General features: G+C 37.2%; 3 protein-coding genes across 3 annotated transcripts; 2 read left to right on the top strand and 1 right to left on the bottom strand.

Annotated features, from left to right (window-relative positions):
* The first annotated feature begins 1,971 nt into the window (after window positions 1-1,971).
* Window positions 1,972-4,339, top strand: LOC128231200 (sialin-like). The gene is made up of 5 exons (XM_052943702.1): window positions 1,972-2,128; window positions 2,428-2,661; window positions 3,454-3,603; window positions 3,776-3,908; window positions 4,208-4,339. Exons 1-5 carry the CDS (start codon window positions 1,991-1,993, stop codon window positions 4,258-4,260), a joined length of 708 nt encoding a protein of 235 aa, XP_052799662.1. The 5' UTR covers window positions 1,972-1,990; the 3' UTR covers window positions 4,261-4,339.
* Window positions 4,340-5,661: 1,322 nt separating this feature from the next.
* On the bottom strand, window positions 5,662-8,960 carry LOC128231103 (sodium-dependent glucose transporter 1B-like). The gene is made up of 4 exons (XM_052943522.1): window positions 8,874-8,960; window positions 8,001-8,127; window positions 7,118-7,282; window positions 5,662-6,942 (listed from the first exon to the last, which is right to left on the bottom strand). The coding sequence occupies exons 1-4, from the start codon at window positions 8,958-8,960 to the stop codon at window positions 5,801-5,803; spliced, it is 1,521 nt and encodes a 506-aa protein (XP_052799482.1). The 3' UTR covers window positions 5,662-5,800.
* A 1,619-nt stretch (window positions 8,961-10,579) lies between these two features.
* Window positions 10,580-12,920, top strand: LOC128231104 (histidine N-acetyltransferase-like). Its single transcript, XM_052943523.1, has 5 exons — window positions 10,580-10,655; window positions 10,833-10,996; window positions 11,112-11,209; window positions 11,433-11,568; window positions 12,233-12,920. The coding sequence occupies exons 1-5, from the start codon at window positions 10,580-10,582 to the stop codon at window positions 12,803-12,805; spliced, it is 1,047 nt and encodes a 348-aa protein (XP_052799483.1). The 3' UTR covers window positions 12,806-12,920.
* The last annotated feature ends 1,288 nt before the right edge of the window (window positions 12,921-14,208 follow it).

A 14,208-nucleotide genomic window follows, 5' to 3' on the forward strand; every position in this document is an offset into this window, starting at 1 on the left:
AACATAAATTAAACTAGAATGCTCCATTTCAGACTACTTTTAGCAAAAGTAACCCCTAAAATCCCCATAACCACGTTTAGTGCATAATTCTATAGATTCCTTGGGAAGGTGGTGCAGGCCCTAATTCGTGCCAACAAATTGGGGCCCCTCTAACGTCGTTTTAACCGCCCCTGCAAACGTTTATTTATAATGAATGATACTCATCTTAAGAATGCATCAACAGTTCAAATTTTATTCAACCAATTCACAGATGAATCACGCTTATGTTGGTCATGAGAATAGCGCATTGTTAAACTCGGTTTGGCGGCAAATTATATATAGAAAGGCTTCTAGATATTTTATTAATTTGCGCTATAGTAATTCAATTTAAATCTTTTATACCGGCAATCAGCTAATTAATTCCTTAAAGTTAAGATATACCTACTGATTAATTACCCTTTTGCATCAAATTATCCACTGAAAACGGAATTAATGGGTTAAAGCCTTATTCAATAAATGTCATGACAGAATTTTGGTTGACGGGTTACTTTCAATATGGCGTCCTACATATCACTTCAGTGGTTTAATCTTGAAACATAGCAACAAGTGACTGATTGCGTCACCAATAGCATCTGAATACTATGAATAACACGTTTGTTTTCTTCGTTTATGTTCGATACGAATTCGGTTTATGTTTGTAAGTTCAATCCTTGATAAACATACCTAGTTTTTTATATAGTATATATGCACGGTGCTGTTTGTGGAGTTTTGTGCTGTTGTTCCATTTTCTTGTTTGTGACTTTTTGTTTTTATGGTCTACGTCATTGGAGTTTACCATTAAACGGGGTTAATTTTTAGCTTTTGGCTATTGAGCTTGTTTCTGTAGTTTTTCACATAAGTATTCATCCTTAAAACGGAATAAAAACGCCCCTGTATGTGCCAAATATATGATATACAGTTCACAACAGGCAAAACTACAAATTACAAAGCTGCGCATTGATTTTCTCGTCTAAATCATTTAGTTTGAACGGTATAAGATCGTTTTCGTCCGCGTGTTCGTCGGAGTCACATTTTCGATCAAAAACGGTTGAAAAAATTGGTATAGTGTCTTGGTATGCACATTAAAAGTAAAAGTCAGTAGATGGCAATACTCGGTCGTTATCTTAAAGGTCAATGGCATGGTAACCTTTATTAGAACAACTCGTTTCAGATCTTCAAACTTAGTGTGTACATATGTCATAACTGATTTTGAGTCAAAATGTCGAAGGTCATGGTCATAGTGGCTCACTATCATACTTAAGATTCGCAGATATCTAGTATATAACAACATGCACAAACAATTAAAATCTATAGCATAATACGCGTCCAAAATATTTAAAATGAAAAAAATGCTCGTAGAGGAAATATTCTTTTGAATTGATAAAAAAAACCGTCAAGAAGCATGTTTTCACTGAACAGCTATTTTCATGAGGCCTGGAAAGGTATTTTTGCTGTTTTTCAGGTCCGCAATATAAGGTTAATGACAAAGAAATTCAGCGATGGTACAGAAAGAACAGGACGGAAGCAAAGATGGTATTGCTTATTGATCTTCTCGGTATTTTATTATTATATAAAAGTTATATAATATTTTTTCATGTAACTTAAACATAGACATGTCTTTCGTTTCGTGATACAACAAAACGTTCATACAAATAACAAATGTGGCAAGTTTAAATGATATAGAATTTATCATATATCATCATTAAGATAGATGCTGTTTGCTTCATGTGAAGGTATTTAGAAAAAAATAAGCAAATAATAGAAATTATAAATTTAGATTTTTACACTTATATATTTTTCTCATTTAGAATATGATTCAGGACATTTTTTACCCTTGATCTAAAGCTAAAGCTCGTCAATTTCATTTCAGGTTATTCGGCGCCTTTAGTTTGTATGATTTCCATAGTGAATATATCTTAAATATTGATTGGGCTTCTGGTACGGGGTTCTTTTTTATGGACTCAGCACAAACATGAGTGTCGCCATCGTGTGTATGGCTAAACTGCCTGATGGTAACTCCTCTGGGTATCAGATTTTGACAAATATAAGCATTGCAAACAATGACCTGGCATCTTGTGAGTCTACAAATGACGAGCAGTTTTCGGCAGAGGTCATCACTTATATCTTCTCGTTATTTGATAAAAATGCATTATTCTAATAGTAAATTCTTGCTGTAATGATTAGCACTGTTAATGGGCAGTAAATTAATCAATAGTATCAATATTGCCTTTAATTGACGATATATTTCTGTTTCCTACGAATGATCACTTTTCTACAATATATTTATTTAACACATAAAAAGCTTCATTAGCAATTAGCTACTGCGTTTAACAAGCGTGTTTGTCTATCCTTAAGATACTTTAATACAATATAAACGAGCAACAGTTATCTATATGTTTCCGATTTCAGACGGCGGAGTTTGAATGGAGTAAAAAGACCCAGTCCCTGATTCTGTCCGGTTTCTTTTACGGCTTCATGGTGACGCAGGTCCCCGGCGGCTGGATGGCCAGTCGGTTTGGCGGCAAGATAGTGATTGGCTTGTCAATGGCTCTAGCGTCCCTGTGCACTCTGCTGATACCAGTACTAGCAAGGGCAAGCCCATATGCTGTTGTTTTCGACAGAATTGTGATTGGAATTTCAAATGTGGGTTTATATTTCAATTCAATAGGTAAATGTACTTAAGATACAACATATGGTTCTTATTACGTCGACGTTGATTGTAATATCGTGACAATCTTAACCGTTTTAATTCATATTCAAATCTCAACGACGTATATTAATATTACATTGATAAATCTGAATGACATTACAGGACAAACCATAGGATCGGTTGCAGGAAATGCTATTTCAGGTTTTCTTTGTGTACACGGATTCGACAATGGGTGGGCGTCGATATTTTAGTGAGTTCACATGAAAACCTATGACAAACGTGGAATCTTTTCTAAAAAGACAATCCGATCTAGTTAAATTCACCCTTAATTAATTTGTAACATATTGACATAATGTTTCACGTTAGGAGCCATTGGGGTTCTATTTGTGACGGCCTGGAGCTTCATTGTTTTCAAAAGTCCCGAGCGTCATCCCCGGATAAGCCAAATGGAATATGTGCTCATCAGATCTCATTTGACACAAACGACGGAATGTTCCGTGTCCAAGACCAAGGTTAAAACACAATTATTACAGCTCGATTGGCAACATGGAATCCCAATTCCTTATGGTGTCATATCGAAATCACCACTGTTATGGTATGGTTTAAAGACCCAATTGCTGTTTCATACCTAACCGAATTGATTCGCATATTTAAAAAAGATGTAAACATTGGGTTCAGAGTAAGTCAGTGCCTTACTTTACACCCACAGATCCCCCCTCCCCGATCCCACCAGTCTAATTTTGGTAATTTTATGCACCAAGTAGATTCTCGGTATTATTTTTCAGAAAATGGCCATTCCCTGGCGGGATATTTGCACGTACACTCCGGCTATTGCTGTAGTGGTCATGCATACCTGTGATACATGCACATTTTACCTAATACTTACATGCTTGCCACAGTATCTCAAGGAGGTTCTCAAATTCGATATTCAATCTGTAAGTGCACGTTTTAATTATATAACTTACTTTCTTTTGTTTCATCTTATCAAACGCTTCTAGGAGCCACCTTTCATACTGACCAATTAGACTATTTATGTTGATGAACAGTGTTAATTTAACTACCAAGTTTATCTATAGATTATCATTATAGTGAGTCATATTGTTTCAGAATGGACTGTACTCTGCCTTGCCTTGGATCTCAATGCTGGTCGGAGTTATTCTCGCAGGTATCGGAGCAGACAGTTTTCGCACGAAAGGCTGGTTTTCCGTAACGATGGTGCGAAAACTCTTTCAGGTCTCAGGTTAATACGGCTTTTTGACAGTGTTGCCTTCAGCCATATTGCATTTTCGAAATACGATGTAAAATATAACGTTCAATAAGTTCAGGTTCATAAGTCCGCCTCACTAAAAATGGAAAAGAATTGAAATCAAGGCAATTAATTTTAAGAAATGAATTGATTCTTGTTAGTCAGGCATTATCCTTCCACAAGTGTCAAGTTTTGCCATACATCATCGGCCCTTAAGTTTAATGTTTCATCTTTGATCGCCATTGCGATTCTCTTACGCTCTTACCCTCATAGCTCACACCACTTTGTTTCAGCTTCGATCGGCGTGTTTCTCTGTGTTGTCGGATTGACCAACGAGGCCTGGTGATCGCTTGTCTGTGTGCGTGTACCATGCTGGAAGGCCTTGGATTTGGCGCCGGATATACGTGCAACTGGGTCGACATGTCGCCAAGGTAATACACGTTCCATTCTCGTGTCTTATCGACGGCATACAAATCATAGGATCGTTATAATAAATATGAGATGCGAAAATAAAAATCACAAAACTGTTTTAAGACGTTACGGTTAACGGAATGTTTAGAGAATTTTTTCTTTGTCAGGAAAAAAACATAAGTGATTAAATTTCATAACTTTAAGTCAACAACTGCGACCACGTAAAAGCTAATGACAATGTTTTAGTTACTTTTGCGATTTCTACCCCGCATAGGTTTGCTTCGTTGCTATTTGCTGTGTCCAACACAGTCGCCAGCATTCCGGGGATCGAAGTTCCACCCATCGTTGCTGACTTGACTGAAAATGTGAGACTCCTTATTTAAATTCCTATAGATTACTTCCCTGTTACTGTGTTTGTGTGTGTGTGTTTTTGTTTGTGTTTTCTTTAAATAGATTTTCGGATTTCATCTTGTCTTTAGTATATTTTAACACATGCTGGACAGACTTAGGCTTATTTTCGCTATACAATAAGTTTTAGCAAACAAGCGAGGACTGGCGTGCTGTTTTGGTCGGAGCGTCTGTGATATCCGTGCTAGGAGCCCTCGTCTATGGGATGTTCTCTTCCAGCGATCTCGCTCCATGGTCCGGACACGAAAATGTGGAAAGTGAGGTAGATCCCACTGACAGTAAACTGTTTTTGGAGACGATTGCATGATTTTCACATGTATACGGTTAAAGAACCAACAAGTACCAGCATTTCTGTTAAGTTACACTATTGTATGTGAAATTCTTTTAGAGTTACTGGCGACGCAAGACTTTTCAGATAATATTAACTACACCAAGAGCTATAACTTTTGTTAGACAGTGTGAAATTTTAAACGAATCTCAGGTTAACAACATCCCATATTGACCAACATTCAAGTTAAATTTTGTTATAATGATAATAAACAGTACTGCAATAGTTTTTGGAACTATATGTACACAATAGTTGTGCTATATGGCGCGTCAAACTCAAATACGTTATTGTCCCAAGTTTTCTTGGTAATTATGATGAAATGGTACGTCTTTTATTCTCCGATAAAATTGTCAGGAATACGAATCCGACATCACGTAATTGGTATTTTGTTTAAAAACTAATAAAGAATGATTGAAACTAAACCATGTATAAAATAGCTTGCAAAACGTTGCTTTTATATGATGTATAAATACTTAGCTAGTCTTAATAATAATAACAACAAATAACAGTTTTTTTATAGTTTTGTTTTACATTCCAAATGTTTCCATTTTTGTGTCGAATATTTTGCTAAGAAATAAGTTCAAAACGCATTCACCGGAGACGATATTATAAAACTGGTCACTCGTTAGGCTACATCGTATTTCAAAATAAACTATTTTAAAAATCACTCAAATAGGATCATTTCACCGTGACACCGAACTGGACAGGTTCGTAATTGCGCTCACGTCGCAATTTTTGTTTATTCACTGTGGTCATCATAATCCTGTTCATCGTGTTGCTGCGAAATCGACATCATTTCCACATCTTCCTCGTGTGAAACTATGTCCTTTTTCATATCTACAAATCTGCTTCCATGCTGTGCACCAATGACGTCTAGAAGGATGGCGAGCGAGATACAGGCTATCCCGTACCCAAGAATGTGGTAAAGGAAGGCTCTTGGACCGTATGTTTCAAACAGGAACCCGGTTATCTTGAGGTAGGCGACGCCGCCACAGGAACCGCCCAACAGTAGGAAGGTGATTGCCATGCCGCTCATCTCCATGTGAAAGTCGGCCCAACCCATCATTGAGGGGAAGCACGGCGCATGGAACAGGCCCAGTGGTTGGATCAGTATCCACAGCGCCAGTGTGTTGTCTACGGCAAAGATGTTAAGGAGAATCGAGAATACAAACACACCACCTGTCTCTATAAGAATGAGCATTCGGATGGGAATGTATCTTGCGGCAATAAATCCGGAGATGCGTCCGACTGCAAAACTAATCCAAAATGTCGTGTTAATGTAGCTTCCTTCGCTTACTGAGAAGTCTAACTGCTCAATAGCGTAAGCTCTAATAAACTTTCCTAGAATACGTTCACCACCAACAATATTGAAATAATATATGAACAATATGCTGAACATTTGAATCCCATAAAAGAGCTTCCCATCTGTACACGTTTTAGGATTAATCATAGTTTTACAATGTTCTGTAAATTTGTGCATTTTTGTTTCATTGTGTTCAGCTCCTGGACTTTTCTGAAACCGGTATCCCCTGCAGTGGTAGCCGTAAAACACGGCTGATAAGGCTAGCGTAATGATGGCTGAGATCAGGTATGCGTATTCTATCCTAGATTCCCGTAAATACTCGGTTGTAGTGTCATTACCAAACGTCCTCGCATGTGTCGCGCTTAAAGATGCATTTGTATTGTTCGCCATGGATGACTGTCGGCCAAGCGTCTCGTTCCATGTACCGTTAAGACCAGCGTGTGTCTCCCTCGGAATGGCGAGAAAGGGGTTTGCAATGAGGGGGATGATAAATGAGCCTATACCAAACCCTCCGTGGAGAATATGAAGCGGGGAGGCAGCATCTTTTTCCCATAGCAGCAATATCAACTTCTGGCCCGCTGTTGATATAAACATTTTAAAACCATTTAATGAACGTAAGTGTGACTAGTGTTAGGTTGATTATTTATGTATTGTTTATAGATCGACGCTCTACTAAAAACATTGGTTCTGCATTTTTTCAAACAGACATTTATCAAGATATTATTAACTTTAAGATAAACGTGTAGACAATACCAATGTTTATAATTCCTTCGAACGTTCCCTGTATGACGATAATTAACCAGAGAAGTTCCACAGTTGGAGAAAAAGGAACGAATATTGTTGCTATACCGCCTCCCGTGAGACACACTCCGATCATCAGGTCACAGAAATGTAGCCATTTGTCAACCAAAACACCGCCTAAAATAACAAAATATGGACATTTTTGAAATTTGTGATATTGCTTTTCACTAGCATGACATAGCATTGAGCAACGGTTAGTATCATAAGACAAAGTATAGAAGACAAACGACAAGAAGCTTGAACGTGAAATTATATTTGAACGTTATAATAATCATTTCAAACAATATTTTTAAGAGTATAATGGATCGTACGTAGTTGAAACATGAGCAAACAAATAATAAAAAATAATATTAAGCAAATAATAAAGGCGTCAATAGCAGTGTTCCCTCTACTGCACTACCGTACAAGATACTGTAAGGCAAATCAAAGCATAGTGATACCATATGAGACCATTGGCTACTTTTCATATTTATAGGTTTTGAAGCTGAATGATTTGTGTTTTAAAAAACTGACTGAACATGCTGGATTTACTTGATCTACTTTTTTGTTTACATTTTCAACGCATTGTTGTGCTCCTTCACCGGATTTGGTCATCTTATCGACTGCGACTTTTTCACCAAAAAATATTTTTCTTAAGAAACGTTCCTTTTTTCTAAATGTTTTTAATGTTAAGTACACAAGTTGAACTTTCTCCCCAGATATATATATATATGGTGTTTTGGGTCGTGAAGCATTAGAAATCTAAGTTATTTCGCGTGCACATTTGTCAACTGTGTTAGATTATATAGTAATATTACTTAGTAGTATGCGACCTGTATGCAGGTGGAGGTGTTACCTATGGCAGATCCAATGAAGTAGCCGACCGAGCGGCCGGAAACAGCGACCGCCACTTCCTCATAGTCCGCCCCCGTCTTGATCTTCAGGTCGATCAGCGTCGGGCCTGTGATCTCCAGGTACAGACCCTACACAACATTACAGCAACGAGGTTGAACGGAGTAGAAATTGAAGGATCGTTTATTTATATTATTTTGGATAGTTATTCGTTATACATACTAAAGCATCGGTCACAATGAAACCCACGATGGTTTTGCCGTACGAAATGTACATGTTTCTGTCGTGGTTAAATTTTGTTAAAATGAACAATGTTGTGGAACTGGTCAAATGAGGTTTAAAATGTTTTCAAGACGGGAAAAATCGCGAATACGGTGTACATAGGATTAACTTGATAGTATCATGCAAATATCGTACTAATTTCTATGAATTTCGAACGATTATATCACGACAATCTGTCGAAATTACACCAAACATGGGATCACAAACATGGCAGTTTCGTACGAATGCCGTGTGAATGTTGTATGGTACTCGAGTGATATTACTTAGACCCATGTGGGACAAAAAATCAATCAATCAATCGTGGCATAACATTGTGCAGTCCGATTTTAAAGCCACGATAGATTTTTCGTCGCAAGACATATTTTTTCCTACGATTGTCGTACAACATCGCAAGACATGCCACGAATTCCTCTAAATTTTCGTTGTGAACCTGCAAATTCCTATTGTGATTCCAATATGACCTCGGCTTAAATATACATGATAATGAGTTATCTGTTTATACAGCTAACTAGTTCTATAAGTTACCGATATCCAAATAATAGTTCTACTAGTTACAAGTAAAAGAAACTCATGATTTTGTAAGAAATTCACTCACCAAGCAAACCCAGACTAACACAAGAAACACTGTTTTGATGATCTTCTGACATTTTGTCATCAATAGGGTGTGGTCTGTATGCCTCATAGTCCAGAACATAAATGCGCGACTCGGCTTCAAAGCCACACACTTAATCAGTCAGGCAGGCCTTTGTTGGAAGTAGTACAGGGGACGGTTTAGAGCAAATAAAGTCAAAGCATGTGCGTATTGGCAATTTTAAATGGAATAACAGCAGTAACGTGGCAGCCGTATTCGATATGAAAAAAATGATATATAGCGTCATTTTCATTATCCTCGAAGTTGACGTTATTGTTTAAATATACGGAGAAAAATATTCATCATTCCTCTCCATCGTCTTGCATCGAAATGACTTTGGTTATTTCGACAATCACGCATAGGTCAATCTAGCGTATGCGTATATGCCTAATTAGTTTTAAATACTACTCTCTGATTGGTTGAAAATACCGCTTAACTGCTACGATTTATGTCTTCTAGATTATCTAAGACTAAATTATGTTGTTTCGTGATGCGGACGATTGCCTAATACTAAAGATGGACTTATAATTGCCATGATTATTATTGATAAATAAATTTATCTATAATGTATGTACCAGAATGTGGGGCATGATACCAGTGTTGAGAAACATCGAAACTTAAATGCGCTACAAATTAAGTAACTCATGTCAACGATTTCATGCGCAATTGATGTAAACCAACGACCATAATCATTGCGATACGGGACTTTGAAGCGGAAAGGTGTTATTTTTATTGAAATGGCCGTAGCGTAGCTGCTTTGATGTCATTTTTATACCTATATGTCCCTTGTACTACTGTCTTAATTAGTGATAGAAGAAAGAGGCGCTGCATGAGCTAAAACGAAACCATTGGTAAGGAAGAGTTGTGGTCAAGGAAATGTAAATAAGATGTCATAGCAACAATGCTGTTCCATTATTACAGTTTTTATTATTTAAAATACTCTCTTTCCAGACACGTTAAATTGAAATATTTCTATTTAGTGTCCAATAGCCTAATTTCGTACAGTTATAAGTAAACCATGTATTTGGCATGCGATATAGCTTTATTCATTCCACGTCTTCATTTTAATTTTATTCTATTATTGATTTATTTATTATAATTTTTTGATTGATTGACTGATTTTTTATTTCGTAATTTATTTCATATCATTATTTATTATTAATAGTTTGCAAATATACGTATTTGACAAAAATTATGTCTAAATCACGTGAATAACTCGAGAAAAATTCGCACGATCAATCGTTTGCCAACCAAGGCATGTGCAATGCATACGCACGTTTATCAAATGACAAATTCTCAAAATTTGGACAGATTGAGATAACGTCTTCCGTTCCTGATAACCTGTTACGTGTCTTAATTGCATGTATCTTTTATATTCATTTTACATGAAATTTTAAAATTGTTTATTTTGTTTTTGCAATGAAACGGACTTTTTGTCAATTCTTTAACAAGTGTTTTGTTTACTTATCAGCAATTCAGATCTTTCAATCATACTGATGACAATCTCATTATTAGTGACTCTTCTTGACCTGAACAGCAGTGGACGAACACATCGTACATTTATCTCTGACTCAAGCGCTATCTGTGAGTCTACTCACGCACGATAAGACAGGATACCGGCCGCGGCCCATGCCACTCTATAGCATCAATGCTGTCATGTTGACGGAATGATGGTCGTCGGAAGCTGCATATCCAGACTGAGGCCGCTCCTTCCGTCACAATGGAGCCGTTGTTCCTCCAACAAAGGTCTGTGTCTTAAATATAAGGCGATGATTGCGATCTAAAAGGCATTAATTGTGTACAGCGTTCTAAGCGGCTGTTTTCTAATAAATTTTAACGGAGTCAGAAGAATGGAAACAATTTCACTATCTTGGTCGACTCTGCAACGATATGGCTGTAATTCTTTACAGTTATTGTTTTCAGTGCGTGGCCTTGTGTTTCGAGAGGCGGTGGCAGCGGACATGGCATCGGTGTTAGCGCTCCGCTGCGAGGTGTACCGTGGCCTCGACTACCTGCCGGACTATTTCCACTTCTTTATCAACGACAAGAACAGGCGCTGCGTATTAGGCGAAATCAACGGAAAGCCTGTAAGAAATAGAATAAATCAAATATTGAGATACCGTTTTTGTAATCGATAAGTGAAAAACTTAAGATTGCAAGACCATTTTCCGTTAACTGTGAATGATAACTAACCTTGATTAGGTTGTGTTCGGTGTGATGTTGATACTGGATGGTGGTCGGTCAATGCTCGGGCAGGCGGGGCGCGTCCACGAAAAGTACGAGAGGCGAGGATTGTTTGGGTGAGAACTTCAAAATACAGTGAGGTGCAAGTTTTCTTATGCCTAATTTATTTTATTCATTTAAAAAACATAACTACTTCGTTTAACGCCATGCCATTCCAATTGTGGTATGCACTAGAAGATAACTTTTATATTAACAAGTTCTGTAGTTTTTCACATAAGTATTCACTGGTTAGCAAGAATAAGCGAAAAACAATCTAAAAATCGCCCCGTCGTTTTCCAGCGCCATGAGTGGGTTACTGAACGCTATCGCACATGCCAGTGGCTGCCAGGTGCGCGTTGCCATGGTTGAGGCCACACTCAACAAATACGCTAGGTCGGAGAAGTTCCGGAAAACACACGTCGAAATCACATCGAAGGTACGCAAGAAGTCGAAATATCTTTAAGTTATTTTAACTGTTACGACGTCGTTTGGCCTAGTTTCATTGGCACAGAAACACACATTCGATTCGGGTCTATACGCGTCTTAATCATTGAATTCACAAATGTAGAAATTCAATTTCAAGTTTTTGTAGTGCATGCGCAAAGTTTGCATGTCAGTCTTTATTGAACGTGTTTTATGGAGGAATTCTTCATATAGGTTTCGAGCCTCTCCATCGTTTCGTATTTTGCATTTTCAGTGTTGAGTTTGTGCATCTGATGTAAGAATTGAAACAAGAAATATCATAAAAGTTCTGTTTTTCTTGTATCTTTTGTCTTTCACCTGTCTGGCAGTGTAAAATGTATAAGATTTTGTTAATTATTATAGGAAATATTCACATTGTTTAGGTCAATGTGGTTTGGGGCTTTCTGGACATTTTTACCTTGTCTAATTTATCATATATACAATGATATTTTTTACATAAAACGCTAAGAGATTTGATTTTTATTGAAATTTCATATAATTTCAGTTTAAACAATATCAAAGGACTGTATGGTCAATTTTAAATTTCCAATCTATGTAACGACCACCTGTGGGTGGAACACCTCCAGTTATTGAGAGACGCGATTTTGAAAACAAAATCTTCTTTTCTTTTGTTTCAGTTACATTATGCTGGAGTGGTTAACCACGTGGTAAGAGATGCCATTGAACACATCGTCAGCTCGTGTCAAAATTCCCTGAGGAACATCACTCTTGTGGATACGGATCACTTGCTTGAATGTTTTATCAAAGATGAGATAGTCAACACGTACCTATTCCCAAACAAGAGAATGCTTGTTGATTACATTCCTTATCAAGCTATTGAACAAAACGTTCATTTTCTGAGAGGAATGAACACGCAATATTTTTCTTCAGTGAGAATAATCAATGGAGAAGTACGAGGGCTGCTCTCTGCCGGAAGTAACTTTGCCTGCTCCCGTCCCCCGGAGTCTTATACCATTGACATTTTCGGCACAGATTATACAGACTTAGAGTCTCATATAGTGTTCCATCTTTCGCGTGCTTTGGAATTGACAAAGTGTGAATTTTGTCTACAAATATTTGTTGAAAAGGGATATATATCCCAGGAATTGTGCAACATACTGCTAAAGTTGGATCTTCCAAAGTGTAGTTGGTATGTCGAAGGAGGAGTGTGTACAAAATACATCGTTGAAGATGTATTAAAAAATAGATAGTTATTTTGTTCATTCTGATATTTGTACACGCTTGTTTCAATGTTCTAAATATGCATTAATTGAAAACTGTTCAATATAATCAGGCAACATGTATTTATGCGTATAGCCATTTTGATATGAGAAAATAAAAATGAAATCATATAAATTATTGTTACTTTTGCATTGTTTTTAATTGTTATTAAGGGGTGAACAAATGGTGGCAGTTTCGTTGAAATGAACACTTCAATAACCATTATATACAAGTTATTACAGAACACATTTTATAAACGAAAGGGTAACATAATGTTTCAATAAAAAGCATAGTGATGCACAATATGTGTACAGATTTTGCGTGTCGATCAGGTACATACATTTATATATATGCGTCAGCAACATGTCCTGCGCGCCCTACGCATTACATTCACAAGAGGTAAATTTGAACACAGTCGTAAATGAAATTAAATTATATTCTGAGGAAATCAATGTTTTCTCTTCGTTCAACAGTGGTAAGATAGGACCACCGAGGAGTCTGAGTAAAAAGAAGGTTCCATCTAGATACAACAAGTCTGCACGGAATTGCGTCTCAAAACATGAATGTCACATATAAACGACGTGCATAATGTCGATGTCGCAACGCATTCGTTTATACTATGTACTAGAACATCTGTCAAAGCACACGTGAGTTCCACTCGCTCTCTTCAAACTGGTAAACTAAAGTCTTTGCGTGTCTCTTCCAAACATATTTGGATGGCAGCATCGATGAATTGACATTCACATCGTTAACAGTTGTCTGTAAACCGTATTTACATAGAATACAGCATCAACGTAACATCATCCTGCTAGTACAATGGACATTTAAGCTTAAGAGTTTTTGCATAAACATAAGCTTTCTGATTTCAATATCACAACTAAGTTTATTTTAGCCAACTGTCGCTGTGCACATATCATATCTAGTCAGCAAACCCCAGTTTCTTTTTTACAATTAAGTGTTGAAACCTATTGACTAAGTTAACATTTGTCGTAGACATGTTACACCATGGTCCACATGTAGGCCGAATACAAAAATGTTGAAAGGACCCCTCCTTGCCTAACAAAACACAGAACGTATAACGGCTTTCATATCCTTGTACAAGCTCATTAAAATTCTCAGAAATTCTCCAGTGTATCCCAATTTGCCTAACTTGAAGAAGAGTTCCATGTGCCGAACGGAGTCAAAGGCAGCTTTCTGGTCCAAGCAGGCAACGTAAGCATTGCTTCCACTTTCAATCTGATGGTAATTCGTCTCTTGAGGGTGAAACGAGGTATAGTAATACAACTGAGGACTTTTTGCAAACCTTACTGCTGACCTGATGGAAATATTTGACTGTGCACTTTGGTGCTTGTATGTATCCTAGATAGAAGTATATTTTGGGTATTAATGAAAT

This window comes from Mya arenaria, chromosome 4 (assembly GCF_026914265.1).
Source record: "Mya arenaria isolate MELC-2E11 chromosome 4, ASM2691426v1".
Lineage (NCBI taxonomy): Eukaryota > Metazoa > Mollusca > Bivalvia > Myida > Myidae > Mya > Mya arenaria.

Coding starts and splice junctions, on each gene's coding strand:
- LOC128231200 (XM_052943702.1), top strand. CDS start 1,991: ATGAGTGTCGCCATCGTGTGTATGGCTAAACTGCCTGATGGTAACTCC. Junction 2,129..2,427: donor ACGAGCAGTTTTCGGCAGAG/GTCATCACTTAT, acceptor TTCCGATTTCAG/ACGGCGGAGTTTGAATGGAG. Junction 3,909..4,207: donor AAAACTCTTTCAGGTCTCAG/GTTAATACGGCT, acceptor ACTTTGTTTCAG/CTTCGATCGGCGTGTTTCTC.
- LOC128231103 (XM_052943522.1), bottom strand. CDS start 8,960: ATGAGGCATACAGACCACACCCTATTGATGACAAAATGTCAGAAGATC. Junction 7,283..8,000: donor CTTCATTGGATCTGCCATAG/GTAACACCTCCA, acceptor TTGTTATTTTAG/GCGGTGTTTTGGTTGACAAA. Junction 6,943..7,117: donor CGAAGGAATTATAAACATTG/GTATTGTCTACA, acceptor TTATATCAACAG/CGGGCCAGAAGTTGATATTG.
- LOC128231104 (XM_052943523.1), top strand. CDS start 10,580: ATGGTCGTCGGAAGCTGCATATCCAGACTGAGGCCGCTCCTTCCGTCA. Junction 10,997..11,111: donor GCGAAATCAACGGAAAGCCT/GTAAGAAATAGA, acceptor AACCTTGATTAG/GTTGTGTTCGGTGTGATGTT. Junction 11,210..11,432: donor GAGAGGCGAGGATTGTTTGG/GTGAGAACTTCA, acceptor GTCGTTTTCCAG/CGCCATGAGTGGGTTACTGA.